The 27,665-nt window shown below is 42.9% G+C and overlaps 1 protein-coding gene across 1 annotated transcript in view; it reads left to right on the plus strand.

Annotated features, from left to right (window-relative positions):
• The first annotated feature begins 4,927 nt into the window (after window positions 1-4,927).
• FAM234B (family with sequence similarity 234 member B) overlaps window positions 4,928-27,665 on the plus strand; it is a 35,893-nt gene continuing 13,155 nt past the window's right edge. Inside the window, exons 1-5 of the mRNA XM_023256791.2 lie at window positions 4,928-5,055; window positions 16,088-16,486; window positions 19,862-19,960; window positions 23,317-23,505; window positions 24,545-24,675. Of these exons, the coding sequence (XP_023112559.1) occupies window positions 5,019-5,055; window positions 16,088-16,486; window positions 19,862-19,960; window positions 23,317-23,505; window positions 24,545-24,675 (855 nt within the window). The 5' untranslated portion in view covers window positions 4,928-5,018. The remainder of the gene's footprint in view (window positions 5,056-16,087; window positions 16,487-19,861; window positions 19,961-23,316; window positions 23,506-24,544; window positions 24,676-27,665) is intronic.

Raw genomic sequence — 27,665 nt, forward strand, 5'->3', positions numbered from 1 at the left:
AAAAAAAGAAAAACCACAAACCTGCATTCAAATCCTCCTTCCAGTGTGAAGGAGCTGTAAGACTTTGGGCCAGTGGCTTTATCCATCTAGCTTATACATCCTCGTCGTAAGATTGGGGTAAGACCTAAGGAACAGGACCCTTGTGAGAATTAAGGAGGGACAGCATGGCACACATCATGTCAGAATTCCACTGTGTGACGTGATGGCTTCCAGGCAAAGATCATGCCAACTGTAGGATGGAGGTAAGATTCCAGCCTATGTCAAGGCTAAGGGCAGCAGGAGGCATAAAAGGGAGGAGAAGAAAGAGCTTAGCTTAAACGTGGGACAGACACAAGGGGGTCCTGGTGGAGGAAGACCCAGTGATGGATCCAGGAGCAAGGGCCCGGGAGAATATTTTTTGGTGAAATGCTATGTGTACCCTGTGACTCCACCCTCTGGCCCCCTTAAATCTTCAGGAAAACTACACAATTCACAATATAGTTGGTCCACTGAATTTTTTTTTTATTTTTGAAAGCTGGTGAAGGGCTGAGTTTTGGATCAAGGTTGGCAAGGGTCCAAAACAATGTCTTCTCCTGTAGGAGATCAGTACTCAGTACATGCTAACTATCGGCATGCCCATTACTACCACAAGTGCTTTGGTAGACATAGGAACAAGCTATGATGAAGGCCCAGATGAAGGAGAGCCAAGTTGCCCTGGGCAGGTCTGTCCTTAATTATACTGTCATTCTTAAACATATGTTCCAGCCAGAGACTTAAGAAGAAGCATTTGTTTAAATCTCAGGGCCCAGAAAGCATTTTATAGTCTAGATTCTAGAAAGTTCTATGTGTATGAATCTAAGCTGGATGAGCCCTTGTGTTTTACTAAAGGATGCTCTGAGAACATAAACCTGCAATAAGCCATACCACTTCTGGTCATAGAATCAAGTCGTCTGTGACGAGAAGCGAATATGCCACTTGCGTGGGCCCTTTTAGAACTTCCTGATCCAGATGCAAGGCTGATTTCTTAGGATTCTTGACATTGGCATTTAACCCCAAAGTAATCTTTGCTGTGCGCCTCTTTTGCTCTTCTCAATTCCCCTGCTGTCATTGCGATTTGCTTCTCTTTTGCTTCCTGATCTAGGTCTTTGGCACCAGTGAAGCAGAGGGTAGAGATGGGCCTGAGATGGGTCTACCAATGGGTTCAGACTTGTCTCTGTCCTGCTGACGGATGTAGAAATGCCTCCTGGACATCCGTCTGTGGAGGGATTGAGGAACCTCCTGGGAAAGCCTTCCTTATCTGACACACATTGGGAAGTCTTAGCTCAGGACAACAAGCTCAGCTCAGGAGCAAAGCTTTAGCCTCTAGAGGAGAAGGGTAATTCTAAGTAGAGCAGTGCCGAACCCCCTCCCCACTACCAAGAACTCAGGTCTATATGCTATAAAGAGGTAGGGTGTCTACTATAGCACAGACTGAAAAGACCCTCACTGAACTGTTTCCTTTCCTTCTTGGGCTCATACCTTCCTGGCATACATACTCTCTGTCTGATTTCTGGCCAAATAAATGTGGGCAGAAGTCACATATACCACCTCCAGGCCTGGCACATGAAACTTCCTGCATGATTGGGGATGCAGATAATCCAGTGGAGGAATCCAAGGCCCTAAGGATGAAGAATGAAGCCCCAGATGGAAGCCCTGAATAAATGGGAGGAATAGAACCCCATCGCTGCCTATCCCCGTTCTCACCTTGATGGTGACATGAGCCCGAATGAACTCTTATCCTCTAAAACCATACAAATTGTGAGGTTGTTCGTTAACAGCAATAACCTTGCCCTGATTGACTTGCTAAGTAAAAATGGAAATCTCTGTTTAATGAAAATACTGCATCTGACCTTGAGGAATGGGCAGCATAGCGTTAGTATTTTTCTAATAAAGAGTAACATGAAAAAAGAAGAGAGCCAGTCTTCCCTAGTTGCCACTGCATCAAACGGCTTTGCCATGTTGACAGCATTAAAATATGAAGTGGCATTAACTGATGGGAGACAGAGGAAGAAGGAGCAGTTTTCAAAGGAAGCAGAAATGGCCAGGAGGCCTGGAGGTCTCAGTAGTACCAAGAGAGAGGGGTTGTAGCTGCTGGTGGACACAGCAGTACGGGTTCCCAGGGGAAGCGGTGAATGCGAATGCGAGGGTCACAGCCAGCAGAAGTGGTGACAGCATCCAGGGAATGTTAAGGATTAGATGGCCAGATGAACCCATGTAGGACGCTTCGAGATTTTGAGCAAAACTTGGGAAAGCATGATGGTAATAAGAAGCAGCAAGTATGGGTCCCCTCTACCAAGTATTGGAACCTTGGAAGGTTGGGAAGGAACTCTCCCAATGCAGATCATGTAGGAAGAAGAGAAGGGGCCCTTCTGGCTTCAGTTAATGAGTTCCAGAAATAGAATTTCTTCTCCACGTAGCAGGCACAACACTCAGGCAGGTTAGGCTGTCCGCAGGCGTCCCTCCCCGGCCACCCCTTATTTCACTTCTCCGGGAGGTAAGCCAAGTTGGGCAGTCAGGAAACCCAGGAAGTTTGCGTTTTCCACAGTGACCTCAATGGGTGTTTGGGCACTGAAGGCACATTCCTGCAGGTAACGAGAGAGGAACTTGCAGGTTTCCTCTTTGTAAAAGGCCAGGATCTTGATTCATTTGGTGGCTGCTCTGAGGTTTTTTTTCCCTTCATTTGGAAGCAAAGCACGTTGAAATTGAGAAACAATGTTCTAAGCTGGGGGTCCTGTGTTAAGATGAAAAAAAAAAGTGGAGGATAGAAGAGATTTCTGGAAGGGCCAAGGAAAACAAAGAGGGGGGACCTGAGGGGGGACCGCTCAGATCGCTTCAGCGATCTGCTTCCCCCTGAAAATCATTTGGGCAAAGCTGGGGTGATTATAGGGAGATCGTAAATGCCACAAAGATTAGGCATGGAAAGCTGAGGGGCCGGAGAGGACACAGCTGTGGGATATGTGTACATTCACCCGCGTTTATGTGCTCACAGCTAATTATGTACACCCGTTGGTGCTTTTGGTGACTATGCCCTTTGAAGCAGAATTTTAATCAAACTTTAAGCTGTACACTTTTACTTCCGTCACATAAGAAGCATATACCCTTTTACTATGAAAAGTGGATAGATTATCTCTTTCCTTTCTGTGTACCCTGGCTGTTCCAGCCCACCTGCTTTCTCCTAGAAACTCAAGTTCCTGTTCTTCTGCAGCTAACACTGACATATCCTGCATCCTGCTCACTTTATTTATTTATTTATTTATTTATTTATTTATTTATATATGTTTTTACGTTTATTTATTTTTGAGACAGAGAGAGACAGAGCATGAACAGGGGAGGGGCAGAGAGAGAGGGAGACACAGAACCTGAAACAGGCTCCAGGCTCTGAGCTGTCAGCACAGAGCCCGACGCGGGGCTCGAACTCGCAGACTGTGAGATCATGACCTGAGCCGAAGTCGGACGCTCAACCGACTGAGCCACCCAGGCGCCCCGCATCCTGCTCACTTTAAAGTTATTTTCCTCAGTCTCCATATCTCAAGAATGTGTTCTAATTAGCTAATCTGGTATCAGGCAAGCCACTACTGGCTTACTGTGATCTCTAGTGCTTTTGGTCCAGGATGACCTACATAGATGTAAAATATGATTTTTAATCATACCTCCAGAGATATGGCAAAGAGTAAACATTTAGGGTATTGTAGAACTCTGAAAGAATAAATGGATAAATTACCAATCCGTTAAGTTATTATTAAATTTATGTTATTAAATTATTAAGTTGTCAAAAATTAATCACTTATTAATAAAAAGAAGCACTGACACTTATATGACAGGTACTAGGTGCCAGGCACTCTTCTAAGTGCTTTGCATGTATCCATTTAATTCTCAGGACAACTCTGTGGGATTGGAACTATTTCATTTTGCAGATGAGGAAATTGAGGCAGAGAGAGATTAAGCAAGAAGCCCTAGATCTGGCAGCTAGGAAATGGTGGAGTCGGGATTCAAACTCAGTGGCCTGTCCCCAGACTCTGTGCCCTATCAGAGTCCATGACATGTTTTTGAGTGGAAAAGGGTGATGGGATGTGAATTACACCCACAGGATACCCACTGACAGTTTCTCATGGGAATGAGGCAGAGTCCAAGAGAGAGGTATCTTAGAGCTTTTGTTTGACACTAAGAAGTCACATCATCTTTCTAGATCTTAGTTTTCTCTTCAGTGAAACAAGGAGGGTGGACTAGGTGACCTCTAAGACCCGTCCCAAGTCTAAGATAAATAACATCTTCAGCAATCCTGCGCTAAAATGCTGATCTCTTGGTGCCTGTGGGGAAGAAGCAGGTCAGTTCCTGCTTCCTACACCCTTCAAGCCAGAAGCTGCAGGGTAGGGTGTCCAGTAGATACCTGTGAAGAACTGGAAACACCAGACGAGGGTTAGAGGCCTAAGAAACCTCACCCTTTACCTAAGAAACATAAAGAAACACATTTACCGAGCGCTTACTGTGCGCCCTGTGTCTTAAACAGATTATCTAATTCTCACAATAAGCCTGTGAATTAGGTAGGGTCTCCATTTAAAAAACGAAGCTGAAGCTTAGTCATGCCAAGTGACTTGACCAAGATGGCCCAGCTGGCAAGGTATGCAGGTAGGATTCAAATCCCGTCTAACTCCAAAGCCCAGGCTCATTTCACAACCACTGCCTGCTTCAATACCTGCTATCTCATTCCATTCTCACTGCAAGCCTCCGGGGTAGTTATTATTTCCCCATTTCACTGAGCAGGAAAGTGAGACTCGGAGCAGTGAAGTGACTTGCCGGGAAAAGGATCTGGCTCCGAGTGGGCGGGAGGAGAGCGGGCAGAAGCGTGCACGTGGACTCCGGTGCCGCAACCCCGCGCCTCCCCCGGCTCCGCTCTGCCTCGCGGCTCCCACCTTCCCCGGTCCCAGTCCCGCGCACGGCCCGCTGCGAACTACACTTCCCGGCAGGACGCGGGCGCGCGCACGCGCACCGGGGCCTCCGCCATGGCGACTGTGCTGTCCAGGGCGCTCAAGCTCCCGGGTAAGGAGTCGCAGCCTCGCGACCACCCTGCTCCCGCGGACCCTGGGGAGACTGGGAGGCGAGGCGCTGGAGGCGAAGCCGGTCGGGGCCTGGTCCCAGCCCCAGCGTAGATGCAGGCGCGCGGAGGCGAGCCGGTGCAGCCCCCACGGGCTGGGGGTCTGTCACCACCAGGGGGCGAGAGGGGCGCCAGGCTGGTCGGGGGTCGCGGGCGCGGGGCGAGCTTGGGAGACTCAAGGGAGGGAGCGCTGTAGGCGCGCGGGGCTGGTGGCCTGGAGCAGGCGGGCGTTGCTTCGAGGGCGGCAGTCAGAGCGCGCGTCGCCGCCATCCCAAAGGGAGGGCTGGTGAGGGGAGCATCCTTTCCTGAGCGCCGCGGACCAGATACCGCAGGGTCCCCAGCTCTTTCTGTCTTGGGCTGGCCCTGCGGGCGAGGGGGGACAGGAGCTGCAGGACAGCGGGCCACCCTCTGGAGCAGCCTCTCCACTTAATGACAACACTGACGCAGCCATAAGGTAAGCGGGACAGGTGTTTACCCCTTCTGGTTTACAGAAGAGGAAAATGAGAGTTATTTGGCTAATTGACTTGTCCCAAGGTCGCAAAAACGGTATTGGAAACGCCTGGACTAGAACCTCTGGGGTCTCTTGGTTCTAGATCCTGGGGTTTGATTCCTATTGATCAGCCTCTGGCTCTCAAGGCTAAGTATTGAGGAGGGGAAGGATTTGGCCCCTGAAAGTTGCAGATAAATTGTGGAATGTTCTTTAAGGAGGCACACTGGTAGTGTCGACAACTTCTAGAGCTAATTCAGTACTTTGGGCAGCAGCTTCACGTTTTTAAACATTTTCGCTTGAACCTCCAGAATGGGACTGTGCCGCTACAAGCTTGCTTTTTAAAATAAAAGTATATTTGTCCTGCCCAAATAAATTTTAAACATTAAGCTGCAAACATGTATTTGCTGATACGGTGATAGTGGGAAAAGCAGGGTTAGTAGGAAAAACAGTTGCTTTCACTGGCATCAGAAGAAAGGGCTAGTTTGGTGTCTGGTGGATAATCCAGCATATGGCATCACAGGGTGTATCACAGGGACTTTATTCTAAAGGAGCTTCCAGCCTGCTGCCACATTGTGCCATGGATGACACTGGGTTGGGCATGAATTTGCATTTCTGTCCCCAGACTTCATGACCTGAGACGTTTTTCCCCCGACATGGGCTCATTAGAACATTGGAAGGAACATTGATAATATCTGTCTTGGAATGTGTATGTAACATTGGAATGAAGTGGGGGATGGATGTGTGCCTTTACCTGCAGGATTAGTTTTTGTTTTGTTTTTTTTTAAGAGAATGCAGAGAGGGTACAAGCGGGGGAGAGGGGCAGAGAGAGAGAGAATCTTAAACAGACTCCACACCAAGCTGGACGTGGGGCTCGATCCCACGACCCTGGGATCATGACCTGAGCCGAAATCAAAAGTTAGACACTCAACCGACTGAGCCACCCAGGCGCCCCAGGATTAATTAACTTTAAAGAGAGTACCTTTGTATATCCTTAGTGTAGGATGATATCCTCTCCAAGGATAATGAGATGTCAGACATATTTAGATTTATTTCTTTTAAGTTCCTTTTCTTTTTTTCCAGCATAGATAATTATTCTTCTCTAAGGATGGGAATGCAAGAAAAACGCTTTTGAAACTCTTGAGCTCTTTTGCATTCTCACGTCGTTAAGGCTGTGACACTATCACTCCCTGGAGTATTCAGTTGCAGTAACTCAGTCAGCTGACAGGGTAGGGAAAGTATAGTCTGGTCCTTGGGCCTGTGTTTGAACAGCGCCTTGGACCTGAAGAGACAGGTATGTTCCATACTTTTTAAGGCCCGGGTGCAGTGGCCATGTGTTCTCTTCGATGATGTGGGTTGTGGTTTCTTTTGTTTGTTTTTGTTAGTACTTTTGCTTGTCTCCCTTTTGTCGTTTCTCCCCACTGCCCCAAATACAATTTTTAGTTTTTAGGTAGAAGTTGCCTTCTTAATAACTTTTTTTTGGATTTCCTGTGATTGGGACTGTGAGACTGTTATCCAGTTTGGGCTACTGTGTTATGTTACCTTAGTTAACATCGTCTCTTTTTTTTTTAAACTGAAGTCTAATTGACACATCCTGTTAGTTTTAGGTATACAACGTAATGATTCGATATTTGTATATATTGCAAAATGATCACACAGTGACATCCTCACTATTTCTATGTGTAAGGAAGCAGACTAGAATGGTAACTAAGAGCATGACACAGCTTTGGGTTCAAGTCCAGTGTTTACCAGATTGGTTATTTAATCTTTTTAAGCTTTAGTTTGTTCATGTGTCGTAATACTATTATTATGGAAAATTCTTTAGGTACTGCACACTCTGCTTCATATTTACCTCATGGGGTTATTTGGCTTAAAATTTTTTGGGGGGCGCCTGGGTGGCTCAGTCGGTTAAGCTTCCGACTTCTGCTCAGGTCATTATCTCGCGGTCTGTGAGTTCGAGCCCTGCGTCAGGCTCTGTGCTGACAGCTCAGAGCCTGGAGCCTGTTTCAGATTCTGTGTCTGCCCCTCTCTCTGACCCTCCCCCATTCATGCTCTCTCTCTCTCTGTCTCAAAAATACATAAATGTTAAAAAAAAAATAAAAAATTTTTTTCAAAGTTTATTTATTAAAAAAAAATTTTTTTTTAACGTTTATTTATTTTTGAGACAGAGACAGAGCATGAATGGGGGAGGGTCAGAGAGAGAGGGAGACACAGAATCGGAAGCAGGCTCCAGGCTCTGAGCCATCAGCCCAGAGCCCGACGCGGGGCTCGAACTCACGGACCGTGAGATCGTGACCTGAGCCGAAGTCGGACCCTCAACCAACTGAGCCACCCAGGCACCCCCAAAGTTTATTTATTTTTGAGAGAGAGAGAGTGTGAGCTGGAGAGGGACGAGAGAGAGGGAGACACAGAATCTGAAGCAGGCTCCAGGTTCCGTGCTGTCAGCACAGAGCCGGATACGGGGCATGAGCCCATGAACCGTGAGATCGTGACCTGAGCCAAAGTTGGATGCTTAACTGACTGAGCCACCCAGGAGCCCCGGGATTACTTGTCTTAGTAGAAGAAATGGTTGTACTGAAGAGGTTTGTTATTATTCAGTAAGTGTTAGTTCTTATTATCATCTTTGTTAGCACCAGGCTCATTTAGGAATGTGCTTCCTGAAGGAAGGCCTAATGTAACAGTGAGCTAATGACAGATGTCATCAAGTTGGTGAAGAAAGGACAGTTGCTTGGAATCTATTTCAGTCTCTTACCCTTCCACTAAGCCCAAGATGGAAAGATGTTTGGCTCACATGCATATGATAGGGTAAATTAGTAACAGAAGGACAATGTGACATTCATAAAGCAGCCTGTGGAACAACTTATCTTAAGTAAATATTTTTTTTAGTCCATTTTAAAGTTTGAAGGTCAAAGCCTGAAAGGTATATCAGAGCGCAATGTTACTGTAACGATTTGTTTTATTATGTGTAATTTAGAATCGTTATGGGCCCTGGATAATCTAATCTATGATGTGATTTACCTTTAATTGCAGTAGAGTGTAGTCTATGTATAGTGCATATCACAGAATGGTGTGTTTTACACCATATTTTCCTGAACATACCTGGGGAAGATACAGTTGCACTTCCTTCCTGTTTTCCTCTGTACCATTTTGGGAATGCTGTTTAACTGGCATCCTCAGTCTTCCTAAGGTGAAAAGTGATAGCTGTGGAAAGCTCATTTATGTTGATACATTATGAAATCAGTATCCTCTCCTTTATTCTTTGAAACCCTTTCATGGATTAAAAATATGGTGGCTGTAATCAGTAGAGAAAAGAGTGCTAAAGTGCCCTGCCTTCTGAAGTGTGATTTTGATCATGATTATAACTTCAGGCAAGTTGGTGTACTTTATGCTTCACAGTCCCTTGTCTTTCTGTGACAGATAGCAAACATATTTACAAAGGAGTTCTCTGATCAAGTTTATAGTCTGGAATAATTAAGCTGGGCTTTGTGTAATGTCTGGAAAAAGACACTATCTTTTGATAATATAGGTTACTGATAAGAAGTTAGCCTGATTATTTTATTTTATTTTTAAAATTTACATCCAAGTTAGCATATAGTGCAACAATGATTTCAGGAGTAGATTTCTTAATGCCCCTTACCCATTTAGCCCATCCCCCCTCCCACAACCCCTCCAGTAACCCTCTGTTTAGGAGTCTCTTATGTTTTGTCCCCTTTCCTGTTTTTATATTGTTTTTGCTTCCCTTCCCTTATGCTTATCTGTTTTATATCTTAAATTCCACATATGTGTGAAGTCATACGATATTTGTCCTTCTCTAATTTCAGTCAGCATAATATCCTCTAGTTCCATCCATGTAGTTGCAAATGGCAAGATTTCATTCTTTTTGATTGCTGAGTAATACTCCATTTTGTGTGTGTGTGTGTGTGTGTGTGTGTGTGTGTGTGTGTGTGTGTGTGTGTGTTTGTGTGTGTATACACCACATCTTCTTTATTCATTCATCCGTAGATGGACATTTGGGCTCTTTCCATACTTTGGCTATTGTTAATAGTGCTGCTGTAAGCATTGGGGTGCATGTGCCCCTTCAAAACCCTACAACCCAGCAATTGCACTACTAAGTTAGCCTGGTTTTTGTTCCCATCTTTAGTGACTGGATTCTCTTTCCCTTGGCTTGGCTGCTCATATATGATTCTTTTTTTGTCCTTGAAGTTTAGCCCCTTTTTTGCAATATATTTCAGTATTGATCACTCTGTATCAGTTTTTCTTGGGACTCAGTGTACCTTTTACCATTTTGGGTCTTGCTATATTACAGGAGCTTGTTTGGCATGTCTTTTAATTATTGTTTTTTGTTCCATTTTCTTTCCCGTTGTCTTCTTCAGTTACGCATATGTTGGGTCACTTTTGCTGTCTGTATCTATGCCTTTTTAGTCTTCTTGAAAGCCTTGATCTTTTCCATGCGAGACCTCAAAACCAGACTGCCTGGATTTGAATGCTTGCATTATTGCTTACTTGCTGTTTAACTGTGGGCCCAGTTACTTAAACTTCCAAACCTCAGTTTCTTCATCTTGAAAACGGAGATAATAATGTTTCTGTCTCCAGAAGTTGTTATGAAGATTTGCAGAGATAAGGCAGCAAAAGGGTGTGGAAGAGGGCATACCAAGTGCTTGGAACTACCAGCCATTCTTGTTTCCGTTTCATTTTGCTTGATTTTCCACCAGTCTGCCCTTGATGTCTCGGACTCTTTTCAGCCATGTCTGCCCGTTTGCTCATTCCAGTAAGGGTATCTTTTCTAAACTTGTTTTATTAATTTTTCCATTGTTTTTCTGAGCCCTGCTTGTTTACTTCTCATCTTCTCTATTCAGTTGTCCTTTATTCTTAGAAATATTATGTGTGTGTGTGTGTGTGTGTGTGTGTACTCTTATTTCAGAGAAACTGTTTTCTTTAATTTCTTGGATTCCCTGGGGAAGTATCTGTTCATTATTTCCTCCATTTTGTGGCATAATTTGTCCAGCATTGGTTCCTCAGTAGATTTTGTCGGCTATGTTTTTTTGTAGCTTCTTTCTTGAATATTTGCAGAACTTTGAAGTATCTCATAGAATAAGTACTAATGGTGGCTTCTTTCTGATTATAAATCATATTTAATGGTCATTTGTTTTATAGCTAGCTCTTGGCTGACATGCAGGCAGAGGCTGGGGGAGTGAGCCAGGGCAGTTAGAAGCTAGAATTTAATCTACTTGGGCCCCAGCCTGTTTAAAAAAAAAAAAATCCCCCTCTTCAGGTCTGACTGTCTACAGCTACTTTTCTTACAGTTTACTTTTCCTGTAAACATAGAAGCCTTTCTCACTTACTCTTACCTTGCTTTTGAGTCTATGGTGTTGAATGGGGCCCATCGATGCCTTTGGGACCCCAGACTTGGTCTTTCTAAGCAAGAAATAACCAGTTTGGCTATATATCCATGGAACAAGGGAGGTAATACAATTGATTGGTTAGGATTGTGAATTCTGTAGTCAGATTGCCTGAGTTTGAATCCTGGCTCTCTTTCTCCCTAGTTCTGTGATCTTATGCAACTTATCTCTCTATATTTTCATTTCTTGTTGGTAAAATGGGAATAACAACAACCACCACCACCACCACCAACAACGATACCTACCTTCCAGGGTTGTCATGAGGATGGAATGAATTAACATGTACATGCTTGGACCAGTGCCCAGGATAGTAGGCACTCCTACTTTTCAGTTAGCATCATTGCCATCATCTTTATTGTTGTCATTATTAACTCTGTGAACTCTGCTCACTGGTGGGGACCTGAGATGCATGCATCTACTCTTACTGTGCTTCCTCGATAGGATACAAGTTTTGCTGCATTTGGCAACAATTTTTCATAAATTGTAGTTTGGGAATGTGGTTGTTTTCTTTTCTCCCATTTTATTACACCCCTCCCTCCACCCCCCGGTTTTTAGGACGAATACTGACAGAAATGCTTTCCTTTGCTATCATCAACTGGAAGTATATAGTATTTTACAGAGACCATTTCAAGAGCAGCTGATTTTCAAAGGATGCTTGCAAATTAGTTTTATAGGTTTAGTAAAGATTTTACTAGTTTCTGTAGCATATGCAGCCAAGTTCTCTTCCTGCCTGTGATAGTGTGTGATATCATAAAATGCATTTCTTTTAAACTGTTTTGTTAGCCAATATTTTAGTAAGGGTTTTACTTTGACTGTTTTAGACTGGTATATTTGTTGCAAGGTGGCAACTGACAAGCGAGGTTGAATTTAGTAAGTATCAATGCTAAATTTTTCACTTGATGCTAAAAATCCAATTGTACCGTTATATAAGATGACCTGAGTGTATGTAGACAATACTTGGGAGTTTGAGTTGAATCAGTTGTGTGATGTGACTGCCAAGAAAGCTGGCAAGATATTAGGTTACAGTAATCGAATTGTAGCATATTCTCTAGATTAGGGAGGACATGGTTCTGCCCTCCGCTGGCCTGGTCAGACTGCACCCTGGGGATTGTATCCAGTTCCAAGAACCATACTTTAAGAAGCACTGACATATCACATTGTGTCCAGAGCAGAGCGACCAGGATGTTGAAGACACGTGGAACGGTGCTTCTTCAAGTGATGAGTTGAAGGAGGTGGAGACGTTTAACCTGGGGAAGACAAGATTGGGCAGTTGGGAGAAATAATGCCAACAGTAATAATAGGAGCTGAAATCTGTTGACTGCAACTATAAGCCAGACCCTAAGGACCATGCATATGTTATCTTATTTAATCCTCAAAAATAGTTGCATGAGGTGGGAAAAATAATTGCCCCATTTCAGAAATGGGGAGAATAAGGCTTACTAAAGCTGAGAAATTAATTGAGGTCACATGATTAAAAAGAGATGGAGCCAAGATTTGACTCTGTCTGTCTGTCTGCCTGTAAAGACTTGAACTCTTAAACACCATGCCATACTTTTCTTATGACTGGTGTCTTCACGTTTTGAAGGACTTGCATGTGGAAGAGGGGTCCCAGAAGTTAGAACTAGGGCAGATAATCGGCAAATGGCCAGAAACAGATTCTCGAATCAGTGTATGGAACTGCTTTCTGGATTGGAGGGCAGTGAGTTTCCCTCACACTGCTTATGTTCAGGTGTATGCTGAGTGACTGCATGGTGGGTGTTTGATTTCCTCTTTGTTAGATATAGTCTTTTTTTTTTTAATTAAAAAAATTTAAAATCATGGTAAAATACACATAAAAGTCACCCTCTCAACCATTTTTAAATGCACGTTTAAAATGTAACCAATTTTAAATGTAGTATTGTTAAGCATATTCACATTGTTGTGCAACCAGTGTCTAGAACTTTGTCTAGCAAAGCTGAAGCTCTGTAAGGCATCCCCCGCTCTTTGATAGTTTGCATTATGTCCCTTTGCTTTTATGGAAGACCTGTGTCAGTGCCTATTTTCACTAACCTAAAGAAATCCAAAGAGGATTTTCGCTTTTGTGAAAAAAGGCAAAAAGTGAAAAGAGCATTCGGTGCTTGTTTTGCAGCAAGTCATTAGAGAGGCAGCGCTCACCCCAGCCGTGGGAGGGGTCCCGCTGAGCTGCTTGCCTGGGAACCACCCTCAGCATCTCAGCCCCAAGTCGCCAGGGCTTTGAACTGTGTCTGGGGGCATCTGTGCTTTATCCCGACTTATTTTGTGCATCCATTAGCAAGATGTGCCCTGAGGTATCAGAAAAGCCTAGGAGAGGTTATTGCTTGGGTCTGGGAAAGCTCAAAAAAATTTTCCATATAAATTAATGATAATTGCTTCTTTGTTTTATGCTATTACAGCTTAGGAGGATTTTGACAGGAATACTCTACTTTTGGATAGTGAGGGAAACCTATACCCATTAAATAATAACAACTCCCCATTTACCCATACTCCCAGGCCCTGGAAACTACATTCTAATTTGTTTCTATGAATTTGATTAATCTAGATAAATATCTCATATAAGAATCATACAGTGTCTTTGTTTATTTCACTTAGCATAATGCCTTCAAGGTTCGTCTGTATTATATAGCATGTTAGAGTTTCTTTACTTTTTAAGGTGGGATAGTAATCCATGGGATGTATATATCACATTTTGAATCCCATCAGGTATATCCTTTTAGTTAAAAAAAATTTTTGTTTTAAGTTTTAGAGTTAATATATTATTATATTATATATATTATATATATAATTATATATATATTATATAATATTTATATTTAATATATAAATATATAATAAATACATATTATATATTATATATAATATATTATTATAACAGCCTATGGTTCTGTTTGCAGATTATTATAACTAAAATTATATGGGACAGTTAGAAAATGGGGTACCCTAATTAATAAAATAATTTGGTTCATGGAGTAGATATATAAATTGTAGAAGATTAGCTTAAAACCTGTACTGACTTTATAGCATAATTTGGAAATACTATTTTGAATTAAATTCCTAATAATTGGTCTATTTTCTTACAATTTGTGCCTTTACAAGACAAATCCAGTATTTGTTGATAAAATGAATAGCTTTGAAAGTGAAAATACATAGGAGTGTCTAGTTAATAGAATGCCAGTTTGCTCAGTATCTTCTGTGCTTTTTTTTGTAAAATACTTAATGTTATAAAGTATATCTGTGTAATGTTTATTTTTTAAATAAAATATTTATTGATTTTCTGTGTACCAAGCACTAAGCTTTACACTAAAGATTTTACTTCCCATATTGGTTTCTATATAGTGTTTTATTGCTTCATATTATGTCTTTTTAAAAAAAAATTTTTTTTTTCAACGTTTATTTATTTTTGGGACAGAGAGAGACAGAGCATGAACGGGAGAGGGGCAGAGAGAGAGAGGGAGACACAGAATCGGAAACAGGCTCCAGGCTCTGAGCCATCATCAGCCCAGAGCCCGATGCGGGGCTCGAACTCCCGGACCGCAAGATCGTGACCTGGCTGAAGTCGGACGCTTAACCGACTGTGCCACCCAGGCGCCCCATCATATTATGTCTTGAGTAAATGGGACATAATATATGGAGTGACATCACCAAGATCACAGTGACAAGAGGCAGAGATCAACATCAAGAATTTTTCTTTTTTCCTTTTTAATTAACTGGGTCGTATTTTCTTTTTTATATTTCTTTTTTAAACACGATTGATTGATTGATTGATTGATTGATTGATGGAGGGGAGAGTTGGGGAGAGGGGCAGAAGGAAAGAAAGAGAAAATCTTAAGCAGGCTCCATGCTCAGCATGGAGTCTGACAGGGGCCTGATGCAGGGCTTGATCCCACGATGCTGGGATCATGACCTGAGCTGAAATCAAGAGTCAGATGCTCGACTGACTGAGCCTCAGTGCCCCTTTACATTTCTTCTTAATAAAAGCTTTAACAATGGAGTTTATGTTAGTACAACTTACCATGTAATTTCTAACACTGGAAATTTTTTCTTGGTTTTTGCATGGTGATAGCATGAACTAAAGGCATAAAAGCAGTTAGTCATTGGCAGTGAGGGTCAAGGAGTGGCTTGGGAGCAAGTGTTGCTTCAGCTCTCCTATAATTTCCACCTGTCAGCCACCCCAAATAAATGTAGAGTCTAAGTAAAAATAGGGCGTTTGTTGTGTAAGCCAGCTTTGAGAAAAATCCTTTACCGCTGCATTCCTGCTTGGTCCCACCCCTCCTAAAATACTTGCTCAGAATAACATTTTTAAAGGTAAACAGTGTTTACTGAAACATGTACTGACAGGGCTTTAGAATCATAGGAAGTTTCTCAGAAGTGAGTTTTCAGGTGACAGTGTTCTACTTTGCAAGCTGTTTCTGTGGAGACCATTAGGAAGCCACGAATATCCGACTGTGAGAAGCAGTGCCCAGAGAACGATTCTTCTGAAGTTTAGGCAAGTTCCAGGAAAGATTGGAACATCACAGATCTAAGAAAATCAAAGGGAATCTGCACATAAGGCATATGGAAGGTTGATATAAGAGCTATGTCTTTCTTTAGTGAGATTCACACAAATTAAGAGGTTTTTTTCTTAAAACTAAAAAGGTACCAAAGCATAAGAGACTCTTAAAAACTGAGAACAAACTGAGGGTTGATGGGGGGTGGGAGGGAGGGGAGGGTGGGTGATGGGTATTGAGGAGGGCACCTGTTGGGATGAGCACTGGGTGTTGTATGGAAACCAATTTGACAATAAATTTCATATATTGGAAAAAAAAACCTATAAAGGTATTTGAAATTTGCCACTTTGTTTCTTTTCCAATTTTTTAAAGTCATAAAAGCAATAATTCTAGAACACTGATTTTCTTCCCCCCCATTCTTTCCCCATTTTGCTGGCATCTGTTTTATAGATAGCCATCAAGATTTAAGTTTGTAAACTTAAGTTATTTTGTTTTCTGTGTGTTCTTTTAGCTGTTCACAGCTGCCATGTAATTGTTGAGGGTTTCTCCTTCCTAGTTCTTCCTGACATTCCGTCTTTCTGTGTTTCAGGGAAGAAAAGTCCAGATCTAGGGGAGTATGACCCCCTCACACAGGCCGACAGTGACGAGAGCGAGGATGACCTTGTGCTCAACTTGCAGCAGAAGAATGGAGGGGTCAAAAACGGGAAGAGCCCTCTGGGAGAAGTGCCAGAACCTGACTCAGATGCTGAGGCTGTGGGGGCTGCAAAGCCGCATCTTTCAGAAGTCGCCACAGAGGGGTACCCCTCAGAACCTCTTGGGGGCCTGGAGCAGAAGGCAACCTCTTCCATCGTGTCTTACGTACGCACATCTGTCTTCCTGCTAACTTTGGTCATCTCCATGATCCTGGTGCTCGTATGTGCTTTCCTGATCCCCTGTCCCCCCAGAGATCTGCACAGCACTTGGAGCCGCCACCTGGGCCCCCAGAGAGGTGAGTTGCAGGATTTCCAGCCCCAATTGTGGAAAACTTCAAGTTTACATGTAATTTTGTAAAACTTCTGTAAAACTGTATGCTGATGATGTTGAAAATTCCCTCCAGGTCTTTACAAATAAATGTGTGTCATATAGCATTCCTCTCCCTGTGTGTGGAGGTGGTTAGGAGGTTAAAACTGGAAATAAAACAAAAAGATTGATACAGCTCCAGAAGCTTGGGAAGGTCGCTGCTCTGTTGTGTTTCTATTGGCATTGGTCTTAATTAGATGCAGATAGGACAGAGCATTGGTTTGCTGGGTCCTTGCAGTGCAGCCAACACTGTCAGGGGAGAGCAAAGCTGTGAGACGGGCTATTTACAGAGAAAAGTAAGACTCAAGGCCTGGCCAGACCAGAGGCCAGGGCTTTGTAGGACCCTCAGGCATTTGTCGATTATAGGAGCCTCACCCAATTTGAATTTTGAAATAATTTCTTTCAAGTAAAGTCGACTTGCTTTCTTGTGGTAAATTTTCTTTCTTGCTCCTAATGGTTAGGTTGGTGCCACCCAAGTAATTCTAGCTATTTTGTCTCATTCTGGGGCAGGTTTCTTTTAAATAGCCTGCTCTGGGTCCAGAATGCAATTCCATCTGAGCTGTGAGTGCCAAACAGTCCTGTCTTTTATGAACTGCCTTGGGGTGCGGGGGTTCAGAACACCACCCCAAAATATGTCACAGCAAACAAAATATTGTTTATTTTGAGTTGAAGGCACATGAATAGCAGCAGATGCAAGAAGGGCACTCTGACCTTGACCTTTAATTCTTCCCTGAAGCGGGAGATGAAACTCCTGTGTGAAAGATGCCCTCCCAGTACCAGGAGGAAAGACGCATTCTAATCAACAGAGACAGGGGGTTGAGGCTGAGGGAAGTCTGTGCAAACAGAGACCTTGTTAAAATAACTCTTCTCTTCCTTTAGTCTCTTTAGACGTGTTAGCTCCCTTCCCATGGCTACCGCTCTTTGTTCAACCTAGTACGTAAGCACTTCTCCAGGTCTTTATTTTTCTGTGGGGGCTCCCACGTACATGTGAAATTTCATTCAGTGAACGTTGAGTCCTTTTGTCACGTCAGTCTGTCTTCTTAACCGGTTATCTCATTATGTTTTATTACTCAGTCCCAGCTAGGAACCCTAAGAAGGTAGAGGAGAAATTTTCCCTCCCCTACAATACTCCCAAACCCCTACATCATCTTCGTTTAGAAATATTTTAGCTCTGACACTTCACTAATTTTAGTTGATTTAGCTTCTGATGAGTTCTGTGTTCTCACCTTTACTTTCTCTTAAGGCAAGACTGGGTAGATGTGACGTATGCTGTATTCCCACCACACAGGATATCTCTCCCTGTCTTCCTTTTTTAAAAGATTCCAATTTATTAACAAAAAAATTTTTTTTTATTTTATAGAGAGAGAGAGCTCAAGTAGGGGCGAAGGGCAGAGGGGGAGAGAGAGAGAGAGTGAGAGAGAAAGAGAGTGAGAGAATCTTAAGCAGGCAGGCTTCACACTCAGCTCAGAGCCCAGAGCCCAACACAGGGCTCGATCCCATGACCCTGTGATCATGACCTGAGCTGAAATCAAGAGTTGGATGCTCAACTGACTGAGCCACCCAGGCACACCTCTTCCTTCCTTTTTTGATGATTCTAAGTGAGCTCTTATAATATTTGTATATGTGGTAAGGCTAGGAACAAATCACTGATGTATCCACCACCGAGTTTAAGAAATAAGATATTATAAAGACCGTTGAGGGGCGCCTGGGTGGCGCAGTCGGTTAAGCGTCCGACTTCAGCCAGGTCACGATCTCACGGTCTGTGAGTTCGAGCCCCGCGTCAGGCTCTGGGCTGATGGCTCGGAGCCTGGAGCCTGTTTCCGATTCTGTGTCTCCCTCTCTCTCTGCCCCTCCCCCATTCATGCTCTGTCTCTCTCTCTCTCCCAAAAAAATAAATAAATAAACGTTGAAAAAAAAAAAAAAAAAGACCGTTGAAATCTCCATGTGTCCCTCCTCACCAAAGCCACCTCTCCCTGCCGGAGTTCTACTGCCCTGAGTTTTGTGTCATTATTTCTTTACTTTTCTTTAAAGTTTTACCACATGGTAAAGTAATTTTTCCCATTTTGAATTTTGTATAAATGTAATTAAGCAGGCTTCTGTGACTTGTTTTTTCTTTTTGTTTAGCATGTTTATAAAATGCTTTTTGACGTTCATCAATATTGATATACTGTAACTGGACCTTACTCATTTTCATCACTGATTTCCCATGGTATGATTATCCCATGATTTATTGATTCATTTTACTGTTGATAAACATTTAGGTGACTTCTATTTTTTAAAAAATGAATAATGCTGTTAAGAAGATTCTTGTACATGTTTGCTGATGCAACGTGTGAGCATTTCTCTAGAGCATTAACCTGTGAGTGATACTGCTGGGTCATAAGGTGTGCGTGTGTTCAATTTACGTTAAATTATTTTCCATAGTGGTTGTACCAATTTACACTTCCACCAGCTGTGCATGAGTTCTCTCCAACTTTGGCAGGTGTCCTCTGACTCCACACTGTTGAGGGGTAGGGTGGCACTATCTATTTGTCACCGCTCAGTGGGAAGCCCAGACTCCCTGCTAGGCCTCTGCTGACACCACCCAGGCAGGGGCAGCGCGAGCTGCCTCATTCATGCCAGGTAGGGGTAAAACTATAGGCTTCCCTTGTGTGTGTGGAGGGCACTAGGCAGGGATGAAAGTCCTGGCTCCCCACCTGGCCTTCTCCGATGTGACCTTGGTTGGGGTGGGGGAAGGGTGCCTTATTACAGCTGGGCAAAGTGGAACTCTAGGCTCTCACTTGGCCTTTGCTGTGGGGGTGGGGTGGGGGCACAGTTCTATCTGTATGGTGTTTGGTTGGTGTAGAACACTTGTCATCTAAAACTTGCCTGTCTCGCTATGCTGTTCCTTTCCTGGTCCTTTGGCTAGGGGAGCCAGCTTTTCTTGGACCTTTTTTGTCTGTACCTGCTGGCATTTCTGGTTGCCAGCTTCTGCAGCACCTCGTCTGGGACATTTCAGGCCAAAAGAAAGCCCAGGGGAGTCATCACCTTGTTATTCCTTGGGTTTTGCAATCTCTAGCCATGCTACCTTCTCTGCGCCTTCCAGAGTCTTCTTACATTTGTTTTCTCAGTAATGCCTGGGGACTTGAGCTGCACTTAGAAGAATAGGCAGTACTGTGTGTACTCTGTCTTATCTAGGAACCAGAAGTCTGCCTATTTTTTAGGGAGGTGCTGGCAGTGCTCTGTGTCTGTTCCCTTTGTAACCTGGGAGAACTGGTTTGTGGTGACTTAACTCAGGACTTTTTTGTTTTTATGTGTTCATCAGGTGGGGACCTGTCTCCGTTGGAATTGGCTGATGTGAATGGAGATGGCCTGCGTGATGTGCTTCTCTCCTTCGTAACTTCAAGGAATGGGAGTGCGGTCGGTAAGAGACATGTCTTATAGAGGCTGCTACAGGAGAAGTTCATTGATTGGAGGGGCTGTGAACTAAGAGAAAACAGAGGGTTGTCTCCAGAAGGGCACTATAGAAAAGGATCTGGAGTCAATAGAAAGTCATCATGGGTCTATCATATGTGACTAACCTTATTGGAAAGCTCCTGTGTGTAAGCAAAGCTCATTTCAAGAATCATGGAGAGTTGTAGCTGGAAGAACTTTTAGTGGGTCGCCCAGTCCCATAATACAGAAGCTGAGATCCAGAGAGGAAGTGACTTGTCTACACACCAATGAACAGCATTAGTTCCCAGGGTTCTTGAGTTTTCTCCTGGCCAATTTTCCATTGCTTCTTAGATTATAGTAAATGCTAATCCAATCCGACCTTCCCATCCCCAGCAGAAAGCTTCTGTTCATGTTCTAACATATTTTTACACACATATATCTTGGCCAGGTGCTTTCTTTTTACTCCTGTTTAGTCCTCTCTCATTCTCTCTGGTCTCCCACCCTGCTCTCTGCACTGGAAGGCCAACCAGTAGGCATTATGTCAACAGGCTACCTTGCTTACCAACTTCTGATTGGGTTTGGCCAATAGGAAGCACAGGCAAGAAGTTGGAGGAGAGGAAGAGAGTGAGGGGAGGGTATTTATTCCCTTGGCTCCCTCCCTGCCAGGGTGAACTCAGGCTGGCTACATCCTTGATCATAGGTCACATCCTCTCTTAAGGTGGTCTTCTCATAGGACTTTCTTTTTTGGGATTTCAGGAATCACTTCCTCTCCTGTCTCTTTGTGCCTGGGAGTGGTAACAGTTCTAACGGGTGGTACTATCCCTTGTGGTTTGTCTGTACCCAGACCACAACTTTGTAAACAGTCTGTTTATTAAACCTTACCACAACTTAACTTGATTGAGTGTGTGATATATGTCAACTACAAAAAAAAAAAAAAAAAAAAAAAGTTGCATTTTCAGTGTAGGTACATGGGGGCTTCTGGTTTGTCCTATAGCATCCATTAAAGTGGATTCAAACTGTAGTCTGTAAACTGATACAGGAACTCTGGTTTGAGGCTGAGGATGCCTTAGTAGCTACTTTTTAATCATCTAGGCCCTGGAATAAACATCTAGGTATGTTTTAGGGAATGCTAAGCTGCCCTCTTCTCTGACATTATTAGAAAAAAACTTTCTGGGTCTTGTGTAATCTGTAGAAGCAATTTAGGAATAGATCTGTTTGCAGAGAGAAACTTCAGCCTAGAGGGTTGACTTTTGACTTTAATTGACTTTTATATGATTGAACTTTAATTACATTTTTTTGGTCTATGACTATTAGCCTTTGAAGTAAAAATTTTCCCTATCCCCTTTTAGATTTGGAGACTTTTTTTTAGTTATTGTTTTACACAGATTGCTATATATCAAGACTCCTAATGGCAAGGCCATGGGTTTGGGCACAATGCAGACTAGCCTGATTTTGTTACAGATGATGAAAACACTGGAGCTAACATATGGTACTTCTTGTGTACTATGCACAGGTATAAGTGTATAACATGTTATGAACAAATTTATCTCTCAACATAATCCTGTGGGGTAGACTAATATCCCCCTGTTCCCCATTTGCATATGGGGAAACCGACATAGGGAGTTTGAGGAACTTGGCAAAGTCCCATAGCTGGTAAATGGTAGAGCTGGGATCAAACTGTATAGCTGAGAGTCTCTGGAGTTCACATCCTTGACCCTTACGTCAAACTGCTGTGCCCATAACCCCAGCCAGTGGGTTCAAAGATCTGTGCCACTGAGCACAAGAAGGATTATGTTATTTATTTACTTATTTATTTATTCATTTGTGCATCCATTTATTCAACAACTATGAATTGAATACCTGCTGTGCACCTTACATAGAGCTGTGCCAGTCATATTGAGCTAAACAAGATGAATGTGGTCTCTGCCTCAAGGAGCCACAGTCTGGTGGGGAACGGATAACCCATTACCACCTGGAAAAAGATGATTCAGAGAATTGATCTGGAGTCTCAGAGGGTCCTTAAGGAGGAAGGACAGCACAGTATATTAATCACAGCAACCCTGGGAAGTCCAGAAGCTAACATATGTTACTGTAATTTGTCATGTGTATCAATGCTTCTGGCAACAGGGTCTGAAACAGTGAGCCACAGCTTGTCTCTTGTTTTTTGGTTGTATATTTAATTAGCAGTGCTGAGGAATAGGTACAGGGAAGCTCTAAAACTTAATTGCTTTGTCCATATTGGTTGTTGCTGGAAGTGGAAAGTGTTGAGATGAGTCAGCATCCCTATCCTGAAAGTGAATGTAAAACTGGCAAGAGAGAAAGTTGTTATTCTAGTTGTTAATTAAGTGACATAAAGGATTATTTACTAAAGAGATGAGCTACTCTGATCCCTTACCAGATGTCCTTGAACATAGACATTAAGTTTTCCGAAGTATTCTTTCCTGACTGGGGCTATATCAGCTGATTCCATGGGAGTCTAGACCAGGAAGGCCTACTGATCATTGCTACGTGTAATCTTCAGGATTTTATTTTTAAAATGTTTTATTTTTTCTGCTCTCAGGGAGCACTTGCTAGCAATGATTAGAACTCAGGTATTTCTTTTTTTTTTTTTTTTCCAAGTTTATTTATTTTGAGAGAGAAAGAGAGAGCAGGGGAGGGGCAGAGAGAGGGGAAGAAAGAGAATCCCAAGGGGTCTCCACACTGTCAGCACAGAGCCTGATGTAGGGCTCAATCTCATGAACCGTGAGATCATGACCTGATCTGAAATCAAGAGTCGGAGGCTTTGCTGACTGAGCCACCCTGGTGTCTCAGAACTTGGGTGTTTCTTTGCCCCCTGCTCTGTGTATGTTCTAGCTCAGTCTGACTTTTCTGAGCATGCCTTACCCTCTTGATGGCTTTTGTTCTCCGCAGTGACTTTCCCATGTTCTAGATTTTGCTCCTGTCTTTTATTCAGCAAATGATTGGTTGCTGTGTGTGCTAGGTGCTTTGTGAGGCACTGAGGATACAGAAATCAATGTGACAGTCTTTAGCCTTACGAGTGTTGCTATTTAGTGGGGGCTGAGGTGACGGACATGTAAACAAGCGTGTTGGGGGAGGTGCAACATGCACACAAGGTGGCCCGGACAAGGTCCACAACCTCTTGTCTTACATGAGAAGTGTGTTGAACAGATATGAGAGGAACTCTGTTGTTGAGACTTGGAGCCAGAAATATGGGAAGGAGCAGAATACGCAGGTGTGAGGTGCTGCTTCGGCACCGTTTACTTTTGGTTTTCTGGCCTCCTTCTCACCTGTACTGTTTATCTTCTCTGTCTCCTTTCTTTTCTTGTATCTCTCGAGTGCTTTTAGGTGTCTCAAGGCCAGCTGCTATCCTTGTGTGCCTTTCGGGGATGAATGGCAGCACACTCTGGTTGAGTCCCCTCCCCGAGGAGGCCCGAGATATTACATGTTTGGATCTGATACCGGGAAGCGTGGCTGAAACCATCTGCCTCGTGACAGGGACGCATAAGATGTTCAGTGCGTTCAATGCGACATCAGGTAAAGATCACTTTCCACAAAAGCCTCTGTTCCAGTGAGTCACAGTCTCTGGTCAGAACAGTCTCGTGTGGAAGGGGCCTTACCACTGTCGCATGATGGAAAATCTGATTTTTCTACTTGGGAAGGTGAGTCTTAAGGTAGATAGAGAAAGGGTTTGAATAGATTGAGTAATAGATCCACGGTTAAACCTGTTTGGTGTTAGGTTGGGGCTAAACTGAATTGCCCAAACAGAAACTACCCTGAGGCTTTTGGTTTCTAGTCTTCCTGCTGTGTACAAAAGACAGCCAAGCTCTGTCTCTTGTATCTGATATATACGGGGTCCCTGTGTAAACTTGGCCATTAACCACCTCAGCAAAGGTCAGGGAAGAAACTAAGGTTTGTTGATGCGTGTTGATTTGGCCTTTTGACTTCTTATTATACTCAGACATCCATGACACAAGGAGTGAAAGAGAATCAAATATAATGAAGGCCCCCGACACCACCATAAGTGTATTGCTTGGACTTGAGCGAAGCTGAATGAATGCATAGCAACCTTCCCAGTTTTAGAGGTTGGAGTTTGGTAGTGGGGTAACTTTGAGCGAAAAAAATTTAAATGTGAGTTAACTCCAGAAGTGAAGTCATTTTGGAAACCTCCTACAATTTCCCTGCTCATGTGAACATGTGGTAGCGGGAGGGAGACTTGGTCTGGCTGGCTGCCCCTGGATGTTTCCTTAATAGTTGTAATAATCTCTTACAGATCAGTTTCTCTGCCCCAGACAAGTGGGCTCCTCTTTCTTGAAGAGACTTCAGCACTTCTATTTTATCTAAAAAATCTAGGCATGAAGTTATCACACAGGTTTATGAGTCAGACACTTGAGGATTTCAGCTTACACTCCCTGCTCCGTTTGTCCCCTATAAGATAAAAACTGAAAAAGTAAGGAAGCGCTGCTGTCTGTCGTTTGCCCATCGGGTTTCTCTTTTCTGATCTGGGAGCATGGCGTCTGCCTTTTCCAGAGTCCAAAAGCTGTAAATTGTGATCAGCCTCTTTGCCCTCCCCTAGGGAAAGCCATTTGGACTTTAAACCCAAACTACTTATCCAACGGTACCCTGGCTGCCCCAGGGGTGGTGCTGCCAGACTTGGATGAAGATGGTGTTCGAGATCTTGTAGTCCTGGCCATTGGGGAATCACAGGTATGCCCTATATTAAATGGTCTGTGTTTCTCATAGGAAATGTTCCAACTTTAGTCAGCTCCTAGTGTTGTTATTATAAATGCTGCTCGAAACCTTTTTACGAGGGCTTGGGTTTAAGCAAATAGTCTTTGTGAGATTTAATGAATAAATTACGATCATGAACTCGTTTTCCCCGGCAGCCTCATTATGTTCCCATTGACTGTGACATGGTAGAGTTCTGGAGCCAAATAGGTCTGTGTTTCAATTCGTGCTCTGCTGTAGCTGTGTGGCCGTGCGCAAGCCATGGGATCCAGCTGGGCCCTGGACATGGGAAGGTTCTGTCTACTCACAGGATTGTTGTGAAAGTTGGAACTAATGTATTTAAGTGCCTAACGTAGTGCCTATTGGACCATGTGTTTGTGTTGTTAGTTATGTATACTTAATTTTTATTTTACATAAAACAGTAAGATAGGCTGATAGTTCATGTACATAGAGCATGTTGTAAATTGAATAAGTAATAACAACAATGACCTAAGAAAGGATAGTTGTAACGCAGGCTATGATAATACAGACTTTGAGTCTAGTACGTTGGTCCTTAAATTACGCTTCTCAATTCTGCTTTATTGGAGCTGTGGGGTACTGGAACTAGTTATTCTGTGCACAGTTAAAATAATAGTAGTTTTCCCTCCTGATTCACAGGAAAGAATATGTTAACAAACAGATTTATCTCAACTTTAAGTTTTTACTCCTAAAGCTTTTCCTCAAGCTTGTGTCAGAGTTCCTCCAAGTCTTTTTCTCAGACTTCCTATGTGAGTTTGCCAGGAACAATTGGCAGATAATATTTGTGGAAAACTGTGGATGTAGATGATTTTGCTTTATTTGGTAGCATATGTTAATTTTTAGTAGACCTTGTGTTTGCTGCTGTGATTTTTGTAATGCATATGCGTGGAGTATAGTTATAAAATCTGCAAGTAAAATTATTTAGAATAGCGTGAAATCTATCAGTGTTTTATGGTTTTCTGCCAGGAGCATCAGAGACTAACTGAGAGTGCTTCACCAATCACAAGTGTTGAGGAGCACTGCTCTAGGACACCTGGCGATACTTTGTAAGATGAAAACAGAGAAGTTAGGTAAATTTCTGAAGGCTAGTTTGTTTTAAGGGTGCTTTCTGTTAGTTTTTCTTCAGCTAGCCAGTTGGTCTCAAAGTAGATTGAACCCAAAACTCAACTATTGTTTACATAACCTTTTTTACTACAGTCATTGTGAATAAAGAGACCAGGGTGTAGGGAAATTTTTGAAGACTATGCCCATCAGGGAGTGATTGTATGAAGGTGCCAAAGTGGAAAGTATGGGGAGTTTCTTTTCAGTGGAAGTATGGTTAGCAGAGGCATAGCAAGAAATTGAAAAAGTTTCTGTATCCTGGATAAATTTAAAAATCTCGGCCTTAATACCCCATTTGGCTTCTTATTAGCCAGAGGTGGTTGACAGGCTAGAGGTTCTGGCTTCTAAGGACCCTCCGTAGTGAGGTGGCCTCTATTAGAGGAATTAGCTTCTTGTCTGCTCCAACTCTGTGCTTTTTTTTTCTTTTTTTTTGTCTTAACCAAACAGCAAAAAAAGTGTATCACCCAACTTGTGTCACAGAATTTACTTATTTACACATTCTGCCTGAAAAGTTGATAGATGGTTGATAGATGGTTGATAGATTTAAAAAATCTTAGTGAAGCAATGGGTTTACAGCAGTAGCCTCATCTTTCTACTGACCTCTCTTGACCATGATGCCAGCAACAAAGAACCTGGGAAACTTAAGCTGGTTTACTCTAAGCTACAGTATAGAAGGTTCTCTCTTCTTGAGGAATAGAACATATGAGGCCTATGACTTAGAGTGACTCTGTTCTTAGATCTGGGTTTAGAGTGAGGTGGGCTTGGGACAGTGGGACCTGGTTTGGGGTGAGAGGAACTGATCTGGTCTAGAACAGTTTGGATCTTCTAGGGAAGGGACCTTAAAAGCCATGTGGTGAACCCTCTTCCACTGTGCTATAGTCTGATACGGTATTCTAGACACATTGGCATCCATACTCTCCATGAGTACTCAGGCTAATGGGAATATCACTGATTTGTAAGGCAGTTCATTTCATTTTTGGTCAGGTCAAGAAAATTCTGTCACATTGGTGAGAATTCTGTTTTCTCATAGCTTCCACTCACTGTTCCAGCTTCAGCCCCACAGAGCTACTCTGAAAGAATCTAATCCTCTTTCTACATGCTTTCATGTAGGCCTATTAGCCCTTAGCTTCATCCCACTACACCTGCTACTCTAAGGCTACCCCCAATTTCTTATACTGTACTCTGTACAAAATGAAGTCTAGACCCCTCTCTTTCTTGCTTTCTTTTCCTTTGCGCTCCATTCTATCCATATCTCTTTTAAAATGTGGTACCCATATCTGAAAACAATATTCTATTTGTGATATAGCCAGTTTTACCAGCATAGGGAAATTATTACTTCTTTAGATATAGGCTTTATATTTCTATTAATGCAGCTGAAGATTGCGATAGCCTTTCTAAGATTTAGTTTTTGTTTATAATCCGTTAAAGCACCCACACCTTTTACTTAATCAACTCATTAGTGGCCCCGTTTCTTCTTTCAGATTTTGACCCATCTTCCAAGCCTAACACTTCTTTGAATTTTGAGTTTGTCATATAGCATATTAGCTATCACTTTCAGTTCTGTGATAAGCTTGAGATAAGCTATTCATTCAAGTCTTTGATGAGAATGATTAGTAGCAATGGGATAATGGCAGAGTGCTGTGACATCCCACCAGAAGTCTCCCTCTGGATTGACATTGACTCTTACTCTAGGTACACTGAAAACCATATCTTTTTATCTTGTCCAGAAGAATTCATGATGCTAAACTTCGTCAAAAGCTTTACTTAAGTCAGGATATCACTACAATCCTCATATTGTAGTGACCGGTGACTCTATTCCTAAAGAAAACCCTTTAGGGCAGGGTTGACAA

The sequence above is a fragment of the Felis catus genome, chromosome B4, assembly GCF_018350175.1.
Source record: "Felis catus isolate Fca126 chromosome B4, F.catus_Fca126_mat1.0, whole genome shotgun sequence".
Classification (NCBI taxonomy): Eukaryota; Metazoa; Chordata; class Mammalia; order Carnivora; family Felidae; genus Felis; species Felis catus.